General features: G+C 44.6%; 1 protein-coding gene across 4 annotated transcripts in view; it reads right to left on the bottom strand.

Annotated features, from left to right (window-relative positions):
• The window catches only part of HDAC9 (histone deacetylase 9), a 428850-nt gene that overhangs the window by 74665 nt on the left and 326327 nt on the right, over window positions 1-27858 (bottom strand). For all 4 annotated transcript variants that reach the window (XM_083467863.1, XM_083467859.1, XM_083467860.1 and 1 more), the window contains 4 exons: window positions 22685-22740; window positions 22326-22413; window positions 11371-11490; window positions 10936-11033 (listed from right to left, as the gene is read on the bottom strand). In XM_083467863.1, coding sequence (XP_083323989.1) covers window positions 10936-11033; window positions 11371-11490; window positions 22326-22413; window positions 22685-22740 — 362 coding nt within the window. The remainder of the gene's footprint in view (window positions 1-10935; window positions 11034-11370; window positions 11491-22325; window positions 22414-22684; window positions 22741-27858) is intronic.

Raw genomic sequence — 27858 nt, 5'->3', positions numbered from 1 at the left:
GGAGCAGAGGAGCACTTAAGCCTTTCACGGACTGTTATTTTCCCTGAAGCTTCTCCCCCCCCCCCCGCCCCCACCGCCATGAGATGTTAAATGTGGAGAGAAAACATGTGAGTCTCAGAAGGGTAAAAGCCAGAGGTCTGAATCTCCAAGAACAGGCCCTGTGAGAAACCTAGGAAGAAGTCAGTCAGTCGGTTTGACTGTGTGACCTACTTTACAGAGTACAATCCTGAAGTTGATGGAGTCCTCTTCTTGAAAAGCTGTCCAGCTCAAGTCCAGTTTAAATGCAACAAACCACAAGCAGAGACAGCAGAGGTCTTGAAGTTGCCTATCAACTCCACAGCAGACTGAGCAGCCACAAACGGCACCTGGTCACAGTCTTCCCTACTATGTTTGGTCTTTCTGTTTCAATTACAAGTGTGTTGTAATGGTCCAGAGTGTTGGGCTTTGGCCTGAGAGACCAGGGTTTCGAATCCCTACTCAGCCATGAAGCTCACTGGGTGAAACTGGGCCTACCACTGTCTCTCAGCCTCACAGAGTAGTTGTGAGGATAAAATGGAGAACAGAAAACCAAGTGCATCACCCTGTGATCCTTGGAGGGAAAGGCTGAATATAAATGTAATTAATAAATGCATAAATTGTTATTTATGAATATGCATCTATGTGTAGAAATAGCCCAGGCACATTTTATGCAAGTTGGTGCCTTCCTCTTTTTTGGGGTGAACGTAGTGGTGTATTTCCTCTTTTCTTGGATGCTGCAGAAGTGGCCCCCCTATAACCACTTCTGGAGGGGTGCAGTGAGCAATGGCAAGGTGTTGTCGGGGAGAGCTAGGCATCCTGCACTGCTCTTCTTAACCCAGCCTGCTCCTCTCGAGTGTGATGCACAATGCTGTCCCATCACAGATACTGAAGATTCAGCTGCCAGCCCAGTTGGTTTTGAATAGGTAGCATGATTGTGTCCTTCACCTCAGACTCTGCTGACCCCTATTTGCCCAACTGCAAAATGGGAAGAATAGTGACAGGCTTTGTAGGGTTGCTCAATGGCTGAACCAAAGAACTGAAAACAAGCTGCAGGTTCTGAAAGAGCTACAGGTTCTAAAATCAGGGCTATTTTTCTAGAAAAAGAAGTTCCAGAACTCACCACAAATACTTTCCTTGTTCTCTCAGAATGGCAATGGCGCCCACCTGAGAGGTGCCAGAACTGAGTTGCGGCTGAAAAAAAGCCCTGGCTAAAATAACTAAATAAGTCAAACCTTTTTTCTTTTCTTCTTTTTTAAAAAAAGCATCCATGAATAGACCAACCCTACAACACAACTTTCACAACCATACCACGAGCAGCTAAAAACGGCCCATGAACATGAAACGGCTGATAAAAGCGAGCCGGGAAGGGCTGGGTGATGGACTCTGCGGGGTGGTGAATGCTTCCCTCTGTGACGGAGCCTTCCCAGACCTGCTGAAAGAGGCGGTCATTAAACCGCTTCTTAAAAAAACATCTTTAGACCCGGCCAATTTGGCCAACTACCGCCCAGTCTCAAATCTGCCATTCTTGGGCAAGGTGATTGAGCGGGTGGTTGCTGAACAACTCCAAGCACACCTGGAGGAAACAGACCATTTGGATCCCTTCCAATCGGGATTCAGGCCTCACCATGGGACTGAAACTGCCTTGGTCGCGCTGGTTGATGATCTCCGGCGGGCTAGGGACAAAGGTGAGAGCTGTTTCCTAGTTCTGCTGGATCTCTCAGCGGCCTTTGACACCATCAACCATAACATCCTTCTGGACCGTCTAGAGGGGCTGGGAGCTGGGGGCACTGTCATACAGTGGTTCCGCTCCTTCCTCCTGGGCCGTGTCCAGAAAGTGGTGGGGGGGATGAGTGTTCAGACCCCTGGGCTCTCACTTATGGGGTGCCTCAGGGTTCTGTCCTCTCCCCCATGCTTTTTAATATCTATATGAAGCCGCTGGGAGAGATTATCAGGGGGTTTGGACTGGGTGTTCATCAGTATGCAGATGACACCCAGCTCTACCTCTCCTTTAAATCAGAACCAGTGAAGGCAGTGAAGGTCCTGTGTGAGTGCCTGGAGGCGGTTGGAGGATGGATGGTGGCTAACAGATTGAGGTTGAATCCTGACAAGACAGAAGTACTGTTTTTGGAGGACAGGGAGCAGGTTGGTGTGGGGGATTCCCTGGTCTTGAATGGGGTAACTGTGCCCCTGAAGGACCAGGTGCGCAGCCTGGGAGTCATTTTGAACTCACAGCTGTCCATGGAGGCGCAGGTTAACTCTGTGTCCAGGGCAGCTGTCTACCAGCTCCACCTGGTACGCAGGCTAAGACCCTACCTGCCCGTGAACTGTCTCGCCAGAGTGGTGCATGCTCTAGTTATCTCACGCGCTCTACGTGGGGCTACCTTTGAAGGTGACCCAGAAACTGCAATTAATCCAGAATGCGGCAGCTAGACTGATGACTGGGAGTGGCCGCCGGGACCACATAACACTGGTTCTGAGAGATCTGCATTGGCTCCCAGTACGTTCCCGAGCACGATTCAAAGTGTTGATGCTGACCTTTAAAGCCCTAAACGGCCTCTGTCCTGTATACCTGAAGGAGCGTCTCCACCCCCATCGTTCAGCCCGGACACTGAGATCCAGCGCCGAGGGCCTTCTGGTGGTTCCCTCATTGCGAGAAGTGAGGCTACAGGGAACCAGACAGAGGGCCTTCTCGGTAGTGGCGCCCGCCCTGTGGAACGCCCTCCCATCAGATGTCAAAGAGATAAATAATTACCTGACGTTCAGAAGACATCTTAAGGCAGCCCTGTTCAGGGAAGTTGTTAATATGTAACGCAGTACTGTTTGGGAGCCGCCCAGAGTGGCTGGGGAAACTCAGCCAGATGGGCGGGGTATAAATAATAAATTATTATTATTATTATTATTATTATTATTATTATTATTATTATTATTATTAACGTAGAAACACTGAGGTTTGAAATGTGGAATCATTGAGGTTTTGCATAATTGCTGCAAGAAACCTTAAAGGCAAGTACAAAGGTAGGGAATGAACTTGGCTCCTTTGCTTTTAAATAAATAGCCCTTGGGATACTCTTGCTGGAGCTATCACTTCGGAGCTCCCTGCTGACTCCAAACTAGCAGGCCTGGAACTTTTATCTCACACAGGAGAAGGCTGTGGTTGTAAAAGTAGCACTCAGCTTCAGTTCCCTCCACTGGCAATCTACTCAAGGGTATTCTGTTACATATCTACAAGAAAATGGGCTCTTTTGGAGGCCCATACAAGGATGAAACAATCCCTGGGAAAACTTGTTTTCCCCAGAATGAAACATGGCACAAAACACACACCCCTAATCTCTGCATCATTCTTGTGTACATAGTGAGCAAAAGAGAAGAACGCGAGCCATTCACTTAAGCATTAGAAAATGCCCCCCCCCCCCTTGAGAAGCAGGGGAACATATGGGGAACACAGGCCAATCCTGGAGGAAATCAGTAGACACTGTTCACCTACACATTTTTGGAGTTATAAAAATGTTAGTCTTTGCTAAAATGATGCTAAAAGGACAGGTGTTCAACCATCCCAAGCTGCTTTTCAGATAAACCTTATGGGACAGTGCTCATGCTAGTTTTTAAAATGGCCCAGTTTAAAGGGGGAAAAGTTTTTGGCATTATCATCACTTAAGGTTGCCTGTCAGCTACTACTAAAACTTCCCAACCAGTAAGATTGCATTTTGATAGGTTTAGGATATTAGAATATGAAAAATCAGCTAACATCAAAGCCAGGTGGGTATAGATATATATATAGGTATAGGTATAGATGCACAATGCTCCCCTTAACCCCCCCCCAAATTCATGTCCCAACATTCACGTAAGATTTTGTCCTGACTTTACTTTATCTTTGAATTGCAGGATTATGTTAGGAAGGGAGCATTCAAGAGCTGTTGTTCAAATACTTGAGTGAGACTGCTTGTGTTCACCCTGATCTTACGACCTTCCTCCACGTCTGCCGCCTTCTCTCTCCCCACTCCCAAGACCAAGAACTTATTTTAGGATCCTGCAAAAGGAAAGTCGCGGTAGCAGAGGGTATGGCTGGGGCTATTTGTGTCCATTTGTCCTCTTTGAGCTGTGCAAGGACTATCAGTCCTTGCAAAAACTTCATATGGTGTGCATTGACCTTTGCAGGTGCCACCAGTCCCCTCCCCCCATCTGCCTCAGCCTTCTCCCCACCCGATGCCATAGATGATACTAGGTGTAAAGCAGGTGGGTGTGGCCAAAACAGCCTCATGGGCCAAATGGGGAGGCCTGCACTGAGCACTCAGGCCAAAGCACTTCTCAGGCCAAACTATGGAAGGCCTGTGAATCTCAATGCCTGTAATCAACTATTTTCTACTGAGCTCCTTCTCTGACCTGTCAGGTTCTCCACTGGCTCCATTTTTAATTCACCAGTTTCCATTCCGGCTCCCCTGCCTCTATTCCTATGCCCCATCTTGGGAAAGCAACTTCTAAAAATCAAATGTTTGCAGCTGTCAACATTGCCGGACCCCTAAAAAGAACCCCTGCCCCATTCATTTTCTTTTGTAAAGTGAGCTTGTGGGAGGAGACGTTTCTTGCGTTCGTTTTGCTTTGTTTTCTTTGTGCATTTAAAGGGTTTAAATGAGGGGTGTGTGTGTGAAGCCCACTAAAGGAATAAATTCCATTGGTAATTCTGTTTTCCTGCCTCCCCCAGACAGATATATGCGGAAAATCCATTGCCCAAAGCAAAATTCCACTTGGGTCTCCGTCCTTCACTGCTTTTGCAATTGTTCTTTCTAATTCAGACCCACAGATATTTCGGCATGGGCATTTTTGCTCACAGCCACACTGGAAAGATTCAGACATATCTCTAAAACCCATGACAATGCATTACAAAAGCAAACAGGCTGTGTCACAGAATCTTCAAATCTTAGAACTGTAGAGCTGGAACAACAAGTGTCATCTAGGCCAACTTCTTGCAATACAGGAAACTTTTGCCCAATATGGGGCTCAAACCCACGACCATGAGATTATAAGGATGATTTTGTTCCATACTGCATGCTCCCTGCTCTCCTTTCACCATCTATCTTCCCTTCTGCATTGGCCCCTCAAAAAAGATATATTCTGATGAGCATGTTTATATATTTACGCATCTTTAAGGCTACATAATGCTAAACCATTAACCATTCTCATTAACACGTACCGAGCCTGTGGCGCTATTGCAAAGCAAAGGTCGTAGCAGCAAACCATAATTCAAGAAAACTGGGGAATAAACATTCCCAGTTTGAAAAGGATCTTGGCTCAAAGAAGTTGCCACAGACTTTGGAAATCTTAAAAAAGTGGTTTGGTATGGAAAGAGTTAGAATTCTGCAAGAAGGAAGAGATTTCAAGAATCCAACCTGAAAATAACAACCTTTCCTTGGATATAGAGGTGGCAGATTTGAAACAACAGCAATTCAGATTTTGATGTGTGTTTTTTTGCCAATATTTTGAAACCTTTTCTATTTTGACAGAGCCACCATTTTTGTCTTGCATTGCATTTTTGTTCATTTTCAGAGTAACTCTAGTTTAAATTATCCCCCCAAGTCTAGGCGTGCCCCCATTTTTTGCATCCCAATCACTGGGTATTTCCTCCTCTGCCATACCTGGCCAAAACCAGTGTCTAACTCTTCCTTTAATCTATCTGGATAAACAATATTTCATATCAGTAAGAGTTTTGACCACTTACAGTCAAATCAATTTTTCTGCTTCCTTGCTTGCACAGTACCCCCTGTGTAACTACGGGGTCTGTCCTGTAATTTGGGAGTATACTTCCTTTGAATTCCCTTCTCTACATTTTAGGACATGGGCGGAGCAACTGTAAAAATTATGGAGAGCATATGTAACAGAAAATCCCTGACCCATAAAGAAAAATAGAAAGAAAGAGGATGTGGGAGCTAATCCATTAGAGTGAAATGAGCACTGCTCAGTCTGCCACCAGCCAGCTACCACCTGCTTGCCTTTTCACTTACAACAAGTCTGGGGTGGTCCTCCTCCTCCTTAGTCTCAGTATTGCCTCAGCATAATCCTAGCAGGGGAAAGGATGGGGACAAAGCTAGAATAGATTGGCTCTGGCTGTCATTGGCTCTGGTGCCACATACTATTGGTCTTCCTACCTTCTGCCCATCCGGTCCCTAAGGACACCAGTCACCACACCCACCACTGAGTGGGTGTGGGGAGACCATGACTACGATAGTCAAGAAAGCATAGCAGCCATGGAGTAGGATGTTCAGCTTATGTCCCACACAGGGCTAGGCCTCTTATTTTACTACAAGGGCATTCAGCCCAGGCTATCCGCCTAAGTAAACTGTTCAGTTAAATGGGCTAAATTGCTCTTTCATACACGAAAGGAAGCGAAATCAAAGCATGTGGATATGGCAAGGCAGCCACTTTCCTTGACCACAAGCAAACCTCCACAGCATCAGAAGCCATTTGGAGAGCGGGAGCACGGCACAATTCGCTTCACACTGTAGGTCCCAAATGCTCCTTGATTCTGAATGAAAAAGACTGGGTTTAGTTTCAGTGACTGACACATGTGCTAAGTTACCTCAGGGTGCATTCCTCCCTGCCCCTTCAGATGAGATACCATCAGTCCAACTGTGGAAATTTTTCTGATAGCCATGCGGTTGAACTAAACACCAAATGTGCTTGGCTCAGCTTCCAGTATTCTACCCTTATTCACTAACTGGGGTTGAATGTGAACCAAGCTTTTAGGAGGTGAGAGAAGCTGAACTCCAGCACCAAACCCTTGTGCCATCTAAACACCCTATTTTTTTTGTCCAGCTTTTTAATTGACCTCAGCAAAGGATTAATGAAAATATAGAAGTGGATACCATCTGAGGTTCACCAGCTTGGATGGCGTACCTTAAAAGTAATTGAATCTTTGACAAGGTGTTTTCCACGATAGGCAAATTATGTATATGAAATCAAAACCCATTTCACAGAAACAGTGCGAGGCTGTGATTTTATGTTGCTTGTGTGTTTGGGGTCGATGTCAGGTGTGTTATGTCTGAATATAAAACCACCTCAGCGCTGTGCTTTCCTGGACCACCCAAGAGTCCTGGGGGGTAGAGGAAAGGCAGGTTTTATAGATTTTGTGGTATATTTGCAGTACAGCGAAGGTATGCAGCAGATATAACATTTGCAATTATAAGTTCTGACATTGGTCAGAGCAGAAATTAGTGGTTTCGTTGTCAGCTGGTAAAGTTCTGAACTAGCTCTTGCAAACTTGACCTGGCATTCTTGACCCAATGCCAACTGTTTGCCCAGTCCTGACATGCATTACTTCATCAAGCAATTTCACCGTAAGAGGGAGGAGAGAAAAAAAAAAGAGTTGTGCAGCTGCAATAGCAGAAAACTGGACATGAAAGTACTTTTGCGTATGCGGTAGCCCCTGGGCAGAGTACACAATACACTACACATTAAACTGTCTGAAACACCTAGGCTAAAATATAAGGAGAAATCTTTAGCACTGGCTGCTACAGTCAGTGACAGGGATAAGATTAAATATCTGTTGTCTGGTTCATACAAGTTTGTAATGTTTAATATAGCTAAACTCACAGTGAAGGCTACTCAACATAGACTAGGTAGATGAAGTTTAAGATTCTGTTCTTTCATGTGTGTTTTATTTATTGCATAGATCATGGGTTTTTTAAATTTATATGTATAATTCTTAGCTACGTTTTAAATTTATATGCTACTGTTTGGCAACAACCTGTATTTGGCTGCCTTATTAATACATCTGAATTTGGATGTGAAAGGCAGGTTTGATATCTTAAAGCAGCAAATCGGCGAGTGATGCCAAATTTATTTGATTAATTGGTTAAACTGTGGTGTCAACAGCCAGGGACCAAGAGGCAGTGTGGATATATCCAGTGCTTTTTTCTGGGGGGATGCAGGGGTACGCATACCCCTAAACATTTTGTGAATCTTTGTACTTTTGTCCATTTACTATATTTATTTCCCACGATTTGAACTATAAAATGGTGATTTTCCTGAGTCAAAATGAGAGTACCCCTAAACATTTTTTTAAAGGGAAAAAAGCACTGGATATATCCAAAGGGCTGCTTCAGTGTGTTGCCATCTTTGCCATCCCCGAACCTGTGAATCCAACAGCAGTAACTTCTGCCCACTCCCTCCAGAAGAAACAGAATGGAACCTGGAATATGATGACAGCAGCTGCCATAAAAGTCTGCTGAACACACTTCTAAGGGTAGGGAACTGGATGCCACAAAGAGCTGGATCCAAAATTGGCCAACATCAGCCATGAGCCACTTTGACATGTTGGGCTGGATGTGTCACATAGTGTCAGGTGGTTTTAACTTCCTTCTACCAGTACAAAGGGAAAATGGGGAGTTCACTCTAAGGCCACATCCCCACCATACATTTAGAGCACTTTGATAAGTCATGGCTTTCTCCCAAAGAATCCTGGGAGCTGTAGTTTATGCTTTACAGAGATACAATTTCCAGCACCCTTAAAAAAACCAACTACAGTTCCCAGGATTCTTTGGGGGAAGCCAGGCGCTCTAAATGTAAAGGTGTGGATGTGACCCAGGTGCGCACCCCATTTCCCCCTTTGAATTCAAACTGAGGCTGCAAAGGGAGTTTCTTCAGGCCCAGCTCAAATTTGGTGCTTTTTCTCAAGATGAGGTGCTGTGCAGGATGATAGAATAAGGTATCTGTCAGGGAACTGACATCGGAGCAGAGGGGAGAGGCGGTACTTCTCGATTCTGCAGAAGAGGGAACGAGCAAGGGTAGACAGAGAGAGTCATCTGGGGAAGAATGTCCAGGTGACACCAGGAAGAAGGAAGGGGGGAAAGCATCTTGGAGGAGAGGCTCCGAGACTCTGGCACTGAAGGCAGTGAAGAGAGTGGAGGGCCACCCCTAGGCACGCCCACTCTGCGCAGAAGGGTTTCGCGCAGAGAGGGGAGGCGGAGATTATCCGTCAAGGAGCTTCTATGCTGGAGGAAGTTTAGAAGCCGCCCACTCACGGATTCGTCCAGCGACTGAGCAGCAGCAGCACCCAGGCTGCTCAGTCAGGGAAAGACACCACTAACTTCTAAGCAGTTTGGAACAGCTGGAGGTTTACACACAAGCAACCCCATTTCCCGTGACAGTACCAAATTTTAAAAGCACAAAATTTGAGCTACAGCAGGAAAGGAAGAATCAGGAGCACTCTTCCTTTTGAATTTGGTGCTCTTTGCACCCACAAGTTAGCCTATCCCACCAGGTCTGTGTGCTTTGACTGAAATGACCGGGGGGGGGGGCTAATTAGCCCCACAGGCTGGATAGCTCAGTCCCTAGAACATGAGACTCTTAATCTCAGGGTTCGAGCCCCATATTGGATGAGAGATTTCTGCATTTCAGGGAGTTGAACTAGATGACTCTTGTGGTCCTTTTGACTATATTATGCCTTTTGACTATTTTAATTGTAAAGCAATACAGGGTATGAATAATACACAGCAAACAAACAATGGACTGACTAAAAATATTGCTAAAGAATGCCACTGATGAATCTGGCAGCAGATTCTCCCTCCGTTATTTTAAATATAAAAACTCGCAAAAATTGTAGCCACTCCCCACTTTCCCCAAACTCAGACTGAAATGTCTCTTCTAGGATGGTGACTACGGAATCATAGTACACACATAGTATAAAAACAGAGCATACTTTTTCTCTCTGCAGAAATAATATTTAACCATATGAAAATCTGTGTACATATAATTAATTAATTGGCTGAAATGGTCAACAAATAGCCCAATCCTGTGTGGATCTATTTAGAGCTAAGCCCCGCTGAATCAGTGAGGCATACTCCCAGCTAAATATTTATAAGATTTCAGTCAAACTTTTCTTTAAGAGGTGAAAACTCTATTTTTCTCTCTCAATGAATATTCATTTGTTGACCACAATACACATGTGCAATCCCCCTTGTGTAGCTCAGCTGACGGGAACAACCGAGAGTGGTCTAAAGGAGGTTGAACATTAGAAGAAAGTTAATATTTTTCTGGAGTCCTCTTGGCTTGAATGGTATGTTGTGGGCTATTTAAGATTAGGCCGTGGTCCAGAAGCAGACAGGAAGGGGCTCACATTTCTGAATGAGACGCAGAAAGAATAAGGCATATATCATGGAGGTTGTGCATACTGACCAGAGATTGTGCATACTGCCCAGAGAATGTACAAAATTCAGCCGAGATAGGCACATCCCCCAAATTCTGCTATATTGACTTGGGAAGATGTACAATTCCCTCTTCATGGATTGTGTCCATATTCTCCATGAGGCCAGGGGAATGTGCACAATGGCTGGTTGTGATGCCCATTATCCACTCAACTTGCATTCCTATTAACTGACACCCCCATTCTTAAACATCTTACATGGAAGATCATGAATGTCATTGCCAACAGTAGGTCTTAGTTCCGTATGTTTGGTCAGGGTGTAACAGTGAGTTTCCATATACCAGGAAGCAAGTTCCAGGGTATGAATGGGAACTGAGCGTGATCCTGGTTAGATCATGATGCCAACACTTTACTCAGGATTTTCATTATATTTCTTACCTTTGAAAAGGCTTTTAATTTTAACCAGTTTACAGGGTGGGGGCAAAAAACCAAAACAATCCAGCAATCTAGGCTACTTCATGATTGCTTCAGGCATGAAGTGGTGTGTGTGTTTCTCTTGTGGGTGGCCAGCAATATTAACATTGACTCTTTATGAAATTCAGTGAAGTCTCCAAACACTACATAATAACAGATCTTTCTTTCTTCTTTTTTTCAAAAACTTGAAGCCAGGTTCCACCATGGGTCACGTTTATGGCTTTCAAGATTGCTTGCAATTCTAACTCTTGTATGTTTCAAGCTCGGTTACTTCTGTTTGGCACTTTCAGAAGGAAACAAGAACCAACCTGTATGCTGTGAGGTACTCTGCGTCTCCCATGGGGGGATCCAAGCCACCTGTCCAAGCAATATTTATATTATAACCTTCGCCAGGGCCACTTCCAACCTGAAAGGAGAAGTGGGAGAGGAGGGGGGAAGTGCCAGAGGAAGGGGGGGTGGGAGAGAGGAAAGGCCAGGAGTGAATCAAAATAAGAAAACATCCAAAAAACGTCCTTTTGAAACAAACATCAAACGGCATGTCAAATCAACCTGGCCCCCATTTGACAAGGACTGTTCTGGGTTATGCACTTGTTCTGCGCTGGTCCCTTGGCCCCAGTGGACTATTTGGTAATCTAGTGCAATTTAAAGCACCAGTCGAGGATGAGAAAATTAGGGGTAATCATGCAACGCAATTACCCGAAAAGATACAAATAAAATTGGGGCTCTAAAGAAATAAACCTAACCTCATTTGGGGCTCCGCTGCCAGGGAAGAAGTTGCCTTCATCATAGCGATGGAGAGAGACATACAGGATGCTGGGGTCAGCATAAAAAGCCTGCTGTGTACCGTTGCCATGGTGAACATCCTAAAGGGGAAAGAAAACAGATGACAAACACAATCATGTCCAAGCCAGTGTGCCGAGAGCCCTTTTGCTTTCTCTTCTCCTCCTCTTTTCTCTCTCCCTCTCTTTGTGTTTCTCTTTCTTTCTTTTTCCTTCCTTCCTCTTCTCTCTCTCTCTCTCTCTCCCCCCTTTCCACCCGCCCTTCCCCACCCCAAACTTCCTGAACTTTCAGGCAAATTACTCTTTAATACACTCATTTTTCAAACCGGCTTCTAAAAATCAGGAAACCACAGTGAGCATGCCCTTGAGACTCCAGATGAGCAGTCATTGAGAAATCCCAGTCCTTTTGTACAATTAGATATTATACACCGGCTCTTTGTACTCCTTGTCTCAGTGATGGAATCTAGCATCCTGTTTTATGGAGGAATTTTATGACTTATTAACTGCCAACAGTTCATAACCCCTCAGGCTTAATTAACTAGTCTCATTGGCCTAAAAAAGAAAGAAGAAGAAAGACTAATGTTTAAAATACAAACTAGATTTCTGCAGGAGGATCTATGGGTTATGGAGCATTTTTGCAATTCTTGAAAGAGCACTAAATATTCGGGTATTCGTTGATTTGCCAAGTTCCACTATTGAGGTCAAAGGGTTTGCAACCAGCTGAGTAAATTGGCTTCCTTGAAATGTTCAGTTCAGTTAGCAGTCCCTCCGCAGCGAGATCCACATCAAAAGGGAACCCAGATGCAGAAAGGACTTCATACTTTATGTTCATAAAATCATGACGGCTGCAGTTGACGATGTAAGAATATGATCTCATTAGCTTGGAGCAGCCTGATCCTCAAAAGGCCACAAGTGCCATTCATCCTCTACGCTCTTTGCTGGCAGGCCACTTTGAAGAATGAATTGCAAATCCTCTGACAAAGGACAGCATAAAAGATCTGCATATTCCATCAATACAATGCAGCTACACACATATGAATCATTGGTAGCAATAACTTACTAGCAACAATTATTAGCAGCTATGATCACATTTTAAGCTGCAGTGCTAAACACGTATGCTTGGAAATAAATGCCACTGAAAATCCATGGAACTTGTTTCCAAGGAAATACTCTTAGGATGTTGGTGTGCAAAATAGCTTTTTGAGACTGAATTTGTTCATAGTCACAACAGTCTTGTGAGGGCTTGTGTGTGGATTGACATAGATTATTACTGTCCATTCCCACTGGGAAGAGGAAATTACAAGGAGAGCAGCCAAACGAATAGCAGCCACCCAGATCAGATTTGCCATCCTGGTGCCCTCCAGGTGTTTTAGACCACAGTGCCCATCAGCTGAATGGAATTGTCATCCATAGCATCTGAAAGACATCAAGTTGGTGAAGTCTGAGCCAGAGGAAGTCACGTGACCCTTTTCAGAAGGGCTGAGGCCAAGCTAGGAGCACTCTTTTGGTCAGAGCAACAAAGGGAGAGAGTCACCTGCCCAGCCACCCTATGCCAAATATTCAGCAACCCGTCACCAGTGTCTTCCATAACCTTGCATCTTGGATCATGCTATCTCATATCATCTATCACTGAATTAGCAGGTACCTGACGGTTAGCTAAAGGAGAATGCAGTCCATGCATCTGGTAAGGGACTGTAAAGAAGTGAAATGTACCTATTGGATGCATGGAGCCCAAGTGGGAAAGCCAGGAGGAGTGGATAAAATATATCTGTGTACTAGGGCAGATGTGAGACTGGTTAGAAAAGCCTACGTGCCCATTTTGGGTTTTTTTGAAGTTTGAAGTTGTCGAATGCATTAGGAGAACTGCCCAGTCTCACAGAGTTTCTGTTAAACTGCTACAAGCATCGCTGTTTGCCATTTCATACCGGTGAAAAATTTGATTGTTTAAACTGAGAATATTCCTATTTCCTGACTTGGCAGTGAGATGCAATTATAGGACTTGTGCAAGTAGTGAGCATAAGGAAAGACTTATGATTGCTTAGGTCAGTAGTTCTCACGCCGTGGAACAGTTCCTTTTGGGGGTATGGAAGATTTGGAGGGGGGCATGAAGTTTCAGAGAAGGTTAGGATCCTGAGGCAGATGCTGCCTTCTTCTCCAACAGAGTCTCATGGTTCAAATGCTCCTCTGATGGGGAACCTACAAAAAGTTTTGGTTTCTTTGGATTTGTGTGTATGTACCCAATCATCTGAATGTGATTTAGGATTTAGGAAGAAAGAGCCTCTGCTATCTTGTTCTTATGAGGTTTTCTTGTGCATGGTTTTAGGGAAGAGAGATCTGCTTCTAATACAGTGGTGCCCCGCAAGAAGAATGCCTCGCAAGACAAAAAACTCGCTAGACGAAAGGTTTTTCCGTTCGCGATTTGCCTCGCAAGACGAATTTCCCCTATGGGCTTGCTTCGCAAGACGAAAACGTCTCGCGACTTTTTTTTCTTTGACTAAAAACAAAGACATGTTTTGTTTATAAAGTTAATTTATTTTCCCTTAAATTTTTGAACTGCTCTTTACAGTATGTGTGACTTTAAAGAGCAGTTAATAAACTGTTGTTGTACCAAATTTGGCTTTGTTTGGACTTTTTTTGACCATAGGAACGCATTAATTGATTTTCAATGCATTCCTATGGGATTTCGTGCTTCGCAAGACGAAAAATTCGCTAAACAACAAAAATTGCGGAACAAATTAATTTCGTCTTGCGGGGCACCACTGTATTGGAATCTAAAAGCCAGCCCACAGATCCTTGCAGATCAGCTTGTATCTACCCACGAGCTTTTGTACACTCTTCTGTGGAACAGATTATTGATGCTGGCTTTGACATGGAGGGGTCCAAGTTGAAACTGATAGAGGAACACAGGTTAAAGTGTTTAAATTATAATGTCACAAATAAGGAAGAACACATGCCAGACGTATTGGAACTTGGTCTCGGGGTAGATTCTACAGCTACCATACAAAAAGCAGATATGGTCTGGTTAGCCGTGGAAGGGACACTCTATGGAAATTCCATATGCACAACATGGAGCTCTATGGTGAAAGGAAGGTGGGATAAAAACGCACTAAATAAACAAGTCAGTCAAATCTGGGCTCTAAATAATTTCCCAAACTGAAGCATAGAGCTACAATTTAATTAGATTGCCGAATAACCTATTTGTGCTTCTCTTTTGCACTTGGCTCTGTGACCACTATGGATTTCACAAGGCCACACATCAAGTAAAAAAGGAGAGTGGGTGACCTACAAATCTTGGATCTGCCTCTCAGTGTCATTAAATGCATTCAGCTCCAGTGGGGACACGAATCTTCCAAAATAATGAAATTTGAGCATACTGGCTATCTATTCTCTATGCAAGCTGAGGTTTAGTTTCAGTTATTTTGGGGTAATGCAGAGTTGGAGTTACACAGTAATCCTGCAGGATGTTTTATGAATCCATAATATTATTAAGCTATTATTGATACGTTCAAATTAATGCTGAAATGGGATTGTGTTATTTCATTAAGGAAAATAGCTCCTGGGGAGATGAAAACCGCATAACATAGTTTAAAGAATTTTAAAATTCATGGTGAGCTCATTAGTATGTTCAGCAAAACCTGTTCCCAAGGAGCCGTAATGGCTTATTGTGCAGGTAATCATCGCAATATATCACAGTATGCCATTCAAAGATTTCCAAGTATAATGAAGCCAAATGTAGTCTAGTTGCAGTTGCTGCTAAAGACGTGTGTAGCCAACTCTTTAAAATGTCAATTCTAACTAAGACTCGACCAAAATTCCCTCACAGTTTCCTATTAGTTAATAATAATAATAATAATAATAATAATAATAATAATAATAATAATAATAATAAGGGGCAGTGATTTTCTGCTGCTTTCTTGGGGCAGAGAAAAACTTCTCAGAAAGAAACATCTCAGAAATGGTTGAGCTTTGCAGAGTGCCTTGGGAGTGAGACAATATGACGTGATGTGGCATCAGTCCCAGTACATTCCTGGGGGAAGAGCCCTGCTCAACTGTCAATATTGCAGGGCACTTTTGAGTAGCACAAGAACTATTGCTTAAAACCAAACAAAGAGGGATGGGTGGTGGTGGTGGTGGGAACCATGACCAACTTGTAAGATTAGGTAATGCAAGCAGGAACCTCCTTCTGAAAAACTGAGAGAAATTCTTCCTTTCCCATCATCTTTCTGGAGGGTTTCATGGAAAAACATTTTATTGGCATTTGCACCTCAGCTCTAGTTATTAAAATTTAGACGCAATTTTTAAGCCACATAGGCCCTGAAAGTCTTTCGATAATGCTAGAACATCAGCCTAAAGGGCGTAAAGGTAAAGAGACCCCTGACCATTAGGACCAGTTGTGACCGACTCTGGGGTTGGGGCGCTCATCTCACTTTATTGGCCGAGGGAGCCGGCGTACAAGCTTTCGGGTCATGTGGCCAGCATGACTAAGCTGCTTCTAGCAAACCAGAGCAGTGCACAGAAACGCAGTTTACTTTCCCGCCGGAGTGGTACCTATTTATCTTCTTTCACTTTGACGTGCTTTCGAACTGCTAGGTTGGCAGGAGCTGGGACCGAGCAGCAGGAGCTCACCCCGTCACAGGGATTTGAACCGCCAACCTTCTGATCAGCAAGTCCTAGGCTCTGTGGTTTAACCCACAGCGCCCCCCGCGTCACAATCTTGCAGAACACAATATAATGGTGGCTCAGGGCTGCAACAGAAATGACCTAGATGCCACTTAACAGTAACACTTACTCACTAGTTTAGCTCTTGAGAACTTTCCCCTGCTTCAGGCACATTCCCACTACTCTTGCTATGCTTTTCTTAGGTGTCCGCTAACGGAGATAGAATGAGTGCTTTTACCTCCGGGGTAAGCTCAATCATCGAGAGGGTATTGGGGAAAGCACAAGAAGCCCAAAAGGGAATTTTGGGCGCAGAGCTTCGGCAGCACGATTTGCAGGCTTTGCTGCCCTCCCCACCATGGCGAAAGGTCTCTTTCTGCCAATGCGTGAGCCCAAGATATGAGCTCATGAGCCACCAGAGATAACTTCTATAATAATACATGCCATTCAAGTTCTCAGCACTGATGCTGTCTTCAGAATATGCATTCCTAATTTGATATTTCTGAGATGTACGATGACATTTATTTTCTCTCCAGAAACTAAAGGGCAGGGCAGGGAAGGCTGTGGCTCCGTTGTACATCACATTTTGCATTAAATCTTTGACATCTCCAGGCAGTGCTAGCAGAGACCATGGAGAGCCACTGCATCAATGTATAGAAAATACTGAGTTAGACCAATGGTCTAAACTTATATGATATTGTAAATATTGTTTTCACAGTATATGGATGTTACTCTTCCAGTTATCTGTCCAAATAAACTATTGCTGAGACAGCAAAACATGGGTGGTAAGCCTCTTGTGCATGCTATTTTTTCTGTATACGTTAACTTTGTGTATGCTATTTCTAATATTGCCACAAAGGCTACACTGCTACACATACTTGTCTGGAAACAAATCCTATGGAAGACAATGAGGCTTTCTTCTGAGTAGACATGTGTAAGCCAAATATATTATTTATTCCTTGAAAACAGATGCTGCCATAAAGGATGTTGGATAATTCCATCAGAAACAGAAATGGGAGTGGAAACTGTGACAATTTGCACGTTTGTCTGAGGTCAGGACCGAAAATCATGCAAGCAAATATGAGTGGTATTCTCTATCTCTGTTTTGTTTTTGTTTTTTAGATTACAAACACTGCATAAATGACATTATAGTCTGCATTGTTCTCATGGTTTTCCTTCCATTGAAACACACTGAAGTTAATTATGTGATTAATTACAATAGTTTCAGCCATATCAGATAGCGAGATGAACAATGTAGGTTTCAACAGAAGCTGAACTGTAGTGGAACAGAAACGATGCTGAATGCAGCAAACACAGGACGGAGTGGAAATTTTTGCCTTCTTGCATCTCCAGCTGCCACAATTAATTTTAACAAATTATTGTAAATACTGGTGCATTTTCTCCCCATATATTTTGTATGGGGTAAAAATGGAATACACGTTATTTTTCAACATAACATGAGTAGTAGTGCTGATAGACAAAGAAAGAGAGCAAGTAATTTTTTTGTCTGCTAAATGGTCACCTCAAATAAAGGAAATAGTTCCAGTGTAGTTGCTGATAGCAGGATAAATGGGGACATTTTTGTTGCACAGTGCATAGTTGAAACACCAAACCTTTAGGTTCCATGCACAATTTTATCCAAGCGCAAAGCTAAAGAAATAATAATATTTTTGATACTTTTTCTAACATCCATTCTGCATTTTTGTGGGGTGCTTCCACAAATTATTTTCAACAAGTAGTAATGATACTTCTCTTCCCATCAAGGAGAACCTTCTCAGATCCAACATGTGGAAGTTACTGTCTCAAACTACGAGTGCACAAAAAATGGTTTTAAGTTCTGATTAAAAAAAAAAAAATCTGGAAAAATGTTTAGAGGTCTGTTGTATACTTGATTCCATTGAGAAAAAGGAGGCAGCATGAAAGAAGATGGGTATCTTCAGCCCTGATGGCAACCAGTACATTTACTCTGATCCAGCCCAACCTTGCAGATTCAGGGTGGATACACAAAACTCTCCTGCCTTTTTTTTAAAAAACCATTTACTGATTCACAGCAATGGAGGGAGCAGGTATTTCATATAAATGGATGGAGATGGCTTCTGCTGAATTTATAGGAACTCGGTGTGAACATGCAGTATACATAAAGCTTTGAATGGGGATGGTGGTATTATCTTCTGTTGAGTAGAGAAGATGGAGATAATATATTATACAGCCTCATGAACTTCACACAAAAGCAGGGCAGCCCCATTTGGTTTGGGAGCTGTGTGCCACATATGGGACAGTCTCCTGCAAGAACTATTCGGTAACTATGAGAAAATTCTTCCTATGCCATTCCTATTTTTCAGCATGTAAACACTGAAAATCCTTTCAGGATTGCAGATTTAAATCTTTAAAAGGAATGGTAAAAGCTCCAAGGATCAGAAGGAGGGAAGTTAGTTGAAACAATCTGGCTTCATTATATTTTTTCAATGCACATAATCCCCAAATCCAGGAGAAAAGCAGTTTCCAGGGCTGAGTCAAATGTTTAATATGTGTCGGCAGAAATTTCAGATAGAAAAATACTGTAGAGTGAGCGCAACATATCCACCAGCTGCAGCTTGGCACCTGCCACCTTTCTTTCAATATGTATATTGCGGGGAACTAATTGATGCAAATTACCCACTGCCATATAATTCATTATACTTTTCTGAAGTCATCCTCTGTGTCAAAAATAAGTTATCCCTTTTTTGAACTACTCTCTGTTTGTTCTGGACCTACACCTCAGTCCATGATTTACAGAATGCGGGATTCCGAACATGCACACACGTACAGTGGTACCTCAATTTAAGAACTTAATCCATTCTGGAAGTCCCTTCTTAAACCGAGGCATGCTTTCCCTAATGAGGCCTCCCACTGCCGGTGCCCTTCCACCGTTTGGCTTCCGTTCTTAGACCAAGGTAAAGTTCTCAAACCGGAACACTACTTCCGGTTTTGTGGAGTTCATAAACCGAATAGTTTGTAAACAGGGCTGTTCTTAAACTGAGGTACCACTGTACTTTACTTTGTCCTGCTGAAAGAGACATCCTAAAGGGAGGCAGACTTTATGGATGAAGTGAGAATCTTGATCTGTGTTTGATCATCTGAGCACACAAAAAAATGATCACCATTTTTCCATAGCCCCATTCACTTGAAGGAGCATCACACATAAAAAGAGGCTTCTACGCTGGCTCCAGGTGTGCTGCTCCCTATTTTAAACACAATCTTTAACATCATTGCATACAGGGTGGCTGGGCTGCTACAAAGCACGGAACAAACATGCAAGGCTTGCTGTGAAGTGAGTCTTCTCAGAACCCTGATTTAGAACTCAGATACAAATACCCATCAGGGATCCCTGATGCATGTAAATCGTAGAATTGTAGGGTTGGAAGAGTCCTCTAGTCCATTTCCCTGTAATCACAGCTAAATAATCCCTGATAGATGGCCATCCAACCTCTGTTTCACACCGCCCAATGAAGGAGAGTCCAAATCAGGAAGGGGAATTTCCATACCTCCAGGTGGAACACCCAAACAACATCTATCACTGCTCTTGGCGTACAGGGTATTCAAACATAGTAGCCGAAGAAAGCATCCCCCTCCTCCCTATGAAACCATCTACAGTTGTACCTTGGAAGTCGAACGGAATCAGTTCCAGAAGTCCATTCGACTTCCAAAATATTCAAAAACAAAGCATGGCTTCTGATTGGCTGCAGGAAGCTCCTGCAGCCAATCAGAAGCTGTAGAAGCCCCATCGGACATTCAGCTTCCAAAAATAGTTAACAGGCCAGAACAGTCACTTCTGGGTTTGCGGCGTTTGGGAGCCAAAACGTTTGGGAACCAAGCTGTTCAAAAACCAAGGTATGACTATCTTAGCTAGGTTAAAGGCCCTCCATTCCTTCACAGACTGTAGCAGTATCTCCTAAATGGTAGAATACATGGTAAGTATGCAGAAAGGGAGCTTCTATTTGCCACAAACTTCCCAATGCAAGTAAGCTCTTGGTTGCAACAATGGGATGCACAGGTACTTTTGTCAATGAGCACCAAACCTGCTATTTCATTGATTCTCAATGCTTGCCAAGCATTCATATTTATATCCTAAAACAAAGACATCACTGGCATAGTGGGGAGCTGGGCCAGATATGTGGAATGAAAGAGCAGCAGAGATTCTCAACGTATGAACACCCAGTCACCGATTCCAGTTGCTCCCGTTTACCTATTACATTTCTCTCTCTCCCCCCCCCCCCCCGTTTCTATAAGGCAACTCTTAAAGTCAACTCTGAAACAGCTACAACGGAAACCAGAGCTTGTTTGTGACTGCAAAAAACAAACAAACACAAAAACCCAGGCATGGTGGGTAGGGGAGAAAATCCCTAATGCACACATCTTTGAATGCAATTTTTGTCCAACACACACATTTTTGCAAAGCATTTTCTGTAATATAATGGATTTTGGTATGTTATTTTTACTCATATGTATTTTTATGAACAACTTGTCCCACCCTGTGCCTTTTTGTACACGTTAATGTAGCAGGAGACCTGAACTGCAGAATTTGAAGAGGTGCAAATTTCAAAGGATACACTTCGCACATTGCTACAGAAAGTTCGTATTAGGTGGGCCCAGTGGTGTAGCGTGGGTTGTCAGCACCCGGGGCAAGGCAAGTAATTTGCGCCCCCCCTAACCCGTGGATTTGCGCCCCCTAACCCGTGGATTTGCGCCCCCTAACCCTAACCCCCAGATGTTGCACCCGGTGCGGCCGGTCCCCCCTGCACCCCCCACGCTATGCCACTGGGTGGGCCCACTCTTAAATGTGAACTGAATCAAATTTCTGGCCCATCCATAGTGACAACAAGTGCTTGTTCCGCCATGTCTATATGCTAATTGTTGCCTTTCCCTGCACAGCTAATGTGGAAGTGTTGATGGCAAGCTTCTTCCTGGTTGGTGAGCGATGGCAGGGTTACTGCTGTGGGCGCATTTTGCTGCACTGCTGCTATTCTTGTGGTGCAATATCTGCTGCTGATTTAGCATAGGATTGCAGCCGTAGAGGCTTCTGAGTAGAACAGGACTACAAACTCTTCCTGTCACTTGCCCAGAAGTATACAGAACCATCTTCATTGTTTTTCCTGCTTAATTGTGCATTTTGCATCACATGATTAAATATATTAGAAAACAATTGTTGCTCATAACTAAACCACAAGCCCCAATTTCTTTGCACCATCCTCCACTGGGGCAATGTCACAAGGAGATTTAATTATGAGCGCTGATATGAATAAGATTTAAACTATTAATTCCGTAGCTTGGGGGGTGGGGTGGAATCTTTAACGCATTTTGTCTTTAAATCTTTTATCACCTGCAAAAATTAATTAAATGCAGATGTAACAGGTTAGGTTTGGATGCCAGGGTTCATTTCCTGTCTATGCTTTTTCAGACAACTTATTACACCTCCTCCCAAAGTGTAGGCAAAACAAAAATGGTGCTCATAAATCAACCCCCGGCTTTTCCTCCAGGCTATGCATGAAGTTGGTCCTTAAGTAGGAGGCAAAGCTCAATTCATTATTCACAAGCAGAATGGATAGAAAACTTACCCAGTGACAACCGCATTTGAACTAACCATTTGTTTGAAACTGTACTATGCAGCAAAAGATTAATCTAAGCCACAAAGGCTGGCTCTTTGTTGTTATTAAATTAGATTTCCTGCATGGAAGGCATCCCGTACTGGCACACGTGATTTGGAACCGGGCGAGGGTGGGCTGGGGAGAGACAAAGGCCTTGTTCCTTTGTTTCAATAATGTTCACATTGCACAACTAAGCTAAGCTATTGTCAGCTTAAGGAGGAAAGCCAAACTGGTTACCAAACCAAAGCCACGCAATTTAACTATTTCAAATTTATATTCTGCAGGGAAAAGTAAACGTTGGTACTTGTTGGGTCATTTTAACAGTGGAAGTATCAATTCATTTAAGGACCATAAAAGTCACCCTGATCTGCGCCTTCTTCTCATTAAAATTGCAGTTAACACCATTAAAGTGAAACATACATGTTTATGGTTTCAGTCCTGCCATCCTGGATTTAATGAGTTCCCAAATTCAGAGGAAAAACACACACCTTTATTACTCCTAAATATTAAAGGCAGGAAAGCCTAACATATAAAAGAAAAACACAAACCCCTTTTCCCCCTCCCCCTTTCCTTCCACCCCTCCCCAAACCATTTTTATCTGGATCCACCCAAATGATGATGCTTGCCAAGAATACATACCAGATCTACAATCAATATCTTGCCTATATTTAGCTTGTCTCTCAAGTATTTGGCAGTAATTGCAACCGAATTAAAAAAGCAGAACCCCCTGTGGAAGAGAGAAGAACAGAAATTTTACAAAGCACATCAGTCAGGAAAACCGTTATAAATAATGTTCAGGGCATGTGTGTGTGTATGTGTGTGTGTTTTTAAAAAAACCCCACTATATGATCTCTAAGACCATAAATCTGCTTCTGTGAGTACCTCGAAAACCTTTTCAGTCATCTGCTAACAATTAGCGCTCCCCAGAGACATGCACAATGCAGGTGATTGCCAGTAACCCTAGCACTCCAAGATGGGCAATATTCCCTGGTACTTACATGGCTGTTGATTCTTCAGCATGATGGCCTGGGGGCCTTACAACAGCAAAACCATTCTGTAAGAACAAGATAGGTTTTCAATTACCAGATTTTAAAAGAAGAAGGGGAGTAATCTCTTCTCTTTTCTGTGGAGCAAAGAGCAGCAAGTAAACAGGTTTGGAATGTATTAAAAGCTACTAAACACATCTCCACCCCAGCACTCATTCCCCTTTCATAGAATAAGTGGGGCAAATGCAAAGGATCTCAGCTAAGTGGTTTTTTAAAAAAATAGGCCGTGTGTCAAGGATTCCAGGCTCGCTAGATAGCTCACCCCAGAACCTCACAAGCAGGGCATGTTAACATACCCTCCAACATATCTCATACCAAGAGAATTTTTCTAAGCAGAGAGCAATAAAACCATGCAAGTCAGTATAAAAGTTCAAAACACTGAGAACAATTCAGCAGTTAAGTAAACTACCACAGCGGTACCTTGTGTTATGTACCGCCCTCCTTACTTATGCTGCGGGTTACGCGCTCTGCTAACCCAGAAGTAGATGCCCCTTGTTGCGACCTTTGCCCCAGCATGCGAGCGGAAGTTGCACTCTGGTGGCGCGGCAGAAGTGGGAGGCGCCATTAGAGAAAGCGTGCTTCATGTTACAAGTGGTTTCCTGTTACGAACGGACCTCCAGAACGGATTAAGTACGTAACACGAGGTACCACTGTAATGCAAAAGCTGGTCATGCTGCAGGGACAGCCTGGCTCAATAAGAACATTTTGAGTAAGTGCAAAGGATAAAACAGAGAGAGCTTACTTAACATGCTATTACTGAACATGGAGGTTCCGCTTTGTCTCATGACATGTGGCCATTGGATAGACTGATTCCGCAACCTAAAATTCCGCATGATTACTATGTGGACGCAGAACTGCAACAGCAGACGTTGCCCATTCTTTTTCATGTCAGGGATGTGTTTGGACTGAGACTGACCCAGCAATCCAAACTCTCTGCTGCTGGAGTTCTACTGTTGCTTTCCACAGCCTGGCCACTCACGGTGGCTGCAGTAATAGAAGTGGGAGCAGGCAGATCAACCCCAGTCCTTGTGCCAGCTCCAGGCTGGTGCAAAGATCAGGCCCATAGTGAGCCCGTCTGCCCCAGTATATTTCCAGCAGATTCTGGGCTGTCTCTGCCCCTCCCCATCCTCAAAAGGCCCCATTTGAGGGAGTTCCACCCATGAGGATACCACCCGTGGTCCTTCTGCCTGTTTAGTGGGCGGAAGGGGGAGGTCTGCAAGGATGGATTGATGCTTGTACCACTCTGGTAGGGGCAGGGACAGGGGGTTGGTTGAGCTGACAGAAGCCAGCAGAGGGATACTGCCTAGCATAAATGTGGGTTGGGATTGGATTGCAGCCTAAGTCATACCTGAAATCAATGGGACTTGGACATGGCTAACCTAAGTCCCACTGATTTCAGTGGGCCTACTGCAAGCATGACTAAGCTGTATCCAACCCAATCTGCATTTGTTGCCACATTGGGTGAGAATTAGGGGCGTCAGAGGCCTCAATTGAGCTGCTGAGTCTCCACTGTGTTGCTCAGTGCAGCTGATTTTGTTAGAGACTTCAGAATACAGACCAGAATGGAAAAATCCAGGCAGCAATATTTCTTTAAAACAAAAGTTTTATTCAATTTGGTCTTTGTCAGACAAAAAGCAAAAAGGGGTGCATTCAGGACGAAATGAGAGAGAATGCCCCCGAACACCAGGGGCAAACAGTTTTTATCCCCTCAGGCAAAACAATGGTTCAACCCTTGACCCAGCCCTCAAACATTCCCCTTTATGCATATTCATTGAAGCTCAACCCCCCCACCTGTTTTTGTGGTTCCAACAGGTTGCTCGGCTTAGAACCTTGTGGTGGGCTAGACATCCTGGGCAAACGAACAGTTTCTCAGAACAGCTCCAAAATCCCCTGACCGCATCCTCCTGCAAACTCGCTGTGTTGCAAAAATATTGTTTTGCAAGCAGGGGCAAGCAGGGGAGAGAGAGAAATGTCTTTTTTAGCTTTTAGTTTGCTCTCTAAGATGGCTTTCAGCTTATCTCCAGCCTGGCTCTCCAAAGTGGACCCAGGTGGACCCCTGGTCCTCACTCCTTCATTCCCCCCTTTCCATCATGAAAATGCCGACTGATTATGGTTCTGCGTTTTCATTTTGATGGACCTATAGATACCACATCATAGAGAGCCAGGATATGCGTACATGTAGCTGCATTGACCAATGCTCGTTTGTGAATGGCGGAACGGTTAAGTGGCAGTGGGAGAAGTGGTAGTCCACTCGTGGCATCTGTTGGGGTGACTTATTGGCAGAATGGGCTACCACTTCAGCCACTTGTAAACACCTAGTGTAGGGGTTATGGACGCCCCACTCAGTCATTAGACGGGAAAAGTTGGCAGGGGAGACCAGGGAACTCTTTCCCGCTTTGGCCAATGCCAGCAAAAATACAGGAGCATCCAAAGAAGTAGGGCAGTACATACCACGCCTACCCACCAACCCCAATAATTCCATAGTTCCTCGCACCAATACTCAGGGTTCATTCCTAATGTTCTTTTACTGCTGAAGGGCCCACTGATATTCGTATTCAATTATTCGCTGGGCTTCAGGGGTGACTCTCCACCTTTTTGCTGAGGCACCCACTATATGGAGCAATTTCCCTATAATCCCTTGTGGGTGGACTGGGCCCTCGTGTTGTCTCCTCAAGAGATTATACCCAAAAGGGGCTTCCCCCTCTTCATATATCACCATGCACCCACAAGAATATATCCACCCCTGCAACGGCCTGACACACGGGGTGACTATATCAAGGGGTTCTGGTCCCAATACCAAAAGTCCTAGTGGTGCCTCTAAATTTGCTGGAGAGCAAGTTTCTACGTTGGGGACCCTGCCCGCGGGCACCCCTCCCATCCAATTCTTCCAGAACTAGGTGCCCTGTCTGTCTACTTGGTGGCAACTCTTATGCAGCCACAAGAATACCCTGCCACATTCAAGGGTATTAGGTGTGGAGTTACCAGGCCCAGTAGTTCAGGTAGTATTCTGGGATTTTGGGAGGCTTGAGCCACCACGACAACCACAGGTGGGGCTGCAGAACCCACAGGCACCTGTTCAGTAATTTTAATGTGCACCTGATTCAGACACCCTCCCATGCAACACCTGGAGTAAGATTTGGGCCTGGTTTATCAAATGGGGTTGGTACAGTGCTCTACCCTACAACCAGCAGGCTATTCTCCCACAACCACAAGAGCGGTCTAGAACTCGATAGATTTCGACCGATCCTGCAGCTCCCCGGAGGAGCCACATCCAAGTGCGCTGGGCAATGCAGTGAATAAAGAGCCACAGTGGGAGAGTGGGATGCTGTACTGCGGCCGCCCTATTGAACCCTCGTTCCCAAGAGCCTACGAGTATGCCGTCTCTTACCACCGGCAGAGGTCAGCAGGCCAATAGGGTTGGTATGGTTCGATAGGGTCAGGGCAATAAGACATAGAGCAAGTCAATAAAGAAAATAAGAGAGAAAAGAGAAGGTCTTTGTGATTGTCCTTGTGATGAGTAGTCGCAGGATCTCGTTGCCCGTGGCCTAACGCTTTTTCCCTGGTAGCGTCAGACACAAGGTGATGATCAACTTCAGAGGGTCAGCAGGATTTCTCTTGCAAGTCCAGACACCCTTCTTCAGATGCGTGTGATGTACCCAGGGGATCACCTCGGCTACTTTCACTGCAGTTGGGGATGAGGGGGTCACCAGACGCTGTCACCCAGAGGAACTGGTGAACCGGCTCAGCGAGACTGCCGCGGGACTGCAGGTGTACGCTCGAGGGAATACCTGGAAAGGAAGCAAACACACACAACAAACACAGGGATTGCACTTGTTCTTGGGTGATGTGATCTCCCATCTGCCCCAAACTGGCGGGGATGTCTCGGACGAAAGGGGTTGGCCTGCCATATAGAAGTTCAAAGGGTGATAGTCTCAGTCTCTTGGTTGGCGCACAGGGCACAGTTTTGGGATATAGCAGGAGTTAGTTATAGCAGCAGTTAGTTGAGATAGAATATTCTCCCAAGGTGTGCTTGTGGTAATTCTTTACAATTGTGCTGGCCAGATGTTGGGGCACAAAAACACGGCTGTCTGGTCCTTCCTGGAGCGTTGCTCCTTCTTGGCTGGTCCACTGCTGTTCATCAAGGGTGTAACGTGGTTCCACATCGTCTGGAGTGAGTTCTGGGATTATTCTTTTGGCATAGCAGGCATTTCCTGGAAATCTGGGCTGCCAGTTGATAAAGGTTGGCTATATAGACATACTTCTCCAGCTGCTTGGTTGTGGCATCTGGCCTCATGTGGGTGGACACATAGTATCTGGTTTGTCAGCAGTGCTTAAGATCTCTTCTGGGACCACTGCTCCAATAACTGAGGCGGGGGCCGGTTCCCGGGCTGCTTCCTTGGCCACTCTGTCTGCCAATCGATTTCCTCTGGCCACTTCTCCAGGTCCAGTCTTGTGTCCATAACCTCAATGCAATCGTGCGTCTGCTCCTCACCTTCTCCTACCGGCAACAGGGTAGCTGGGTTGAGGGCGGTGGTGACCACTGGTGGAGGTTTCAGAGCTGCCTCACAAGCTGCATTATCTGCTTTCCGGTTGCCTCTAGTGACCATGTCCCAACCTCTATCATGGCCTTTGCAGTGCATTACAGCAATCTCTTTGGGGGCCCATACAGCTTCTAGTAACGTCTCAACTTCTGGAACATATTTCAGAGCTTTCTCGTGGGCTCCACTCAAGCCCCGCTCTTTCCATAGGGCGCCATGCACATGCAGGGTTAAGAAGGCATATTTAGAATCAATATAGATGTTAGCCTTGCATCCAGCTGCCAATTGCATGGCAATGCCTTTCGCTGTTGGACTTCACCTCAGAGGACAAATAACTCTTGGAGACTTTGGCCTCCTCAGAACTCTTGGAATGGCTTGCCTGGCCTGCACCCCCACTTTTGGGTGCTCCATTGCCTGAGGAACAGCTTGCAACTGCCTTTTCAGCCTTTCTCCAACACACAGTCCATCACACAGATGCATTGAACCGTAGAAACAACTTCTCAAAGCAGCCTCAGACCCCTCTGGGCTTTCTGGGCGTCCTCTAGGCCCCTCTGGTCTGGCTTCCACTGCAGCCTGACATGCCGTCTT

Source organism: Podarcis liolepis (assembly GCF_965112155.1).
Source record: "Podarcis liolepis genome assembly, chromosome: 12".
NCBI lineage: Eukaryota > Metazoa > Chordata > Lepidosauria > Squamata > Lacertidae > Podarcis > Podarcis liolepis.
This window is presented reverse-complemented; position numbering and strand designations above follow the sequence as displayed.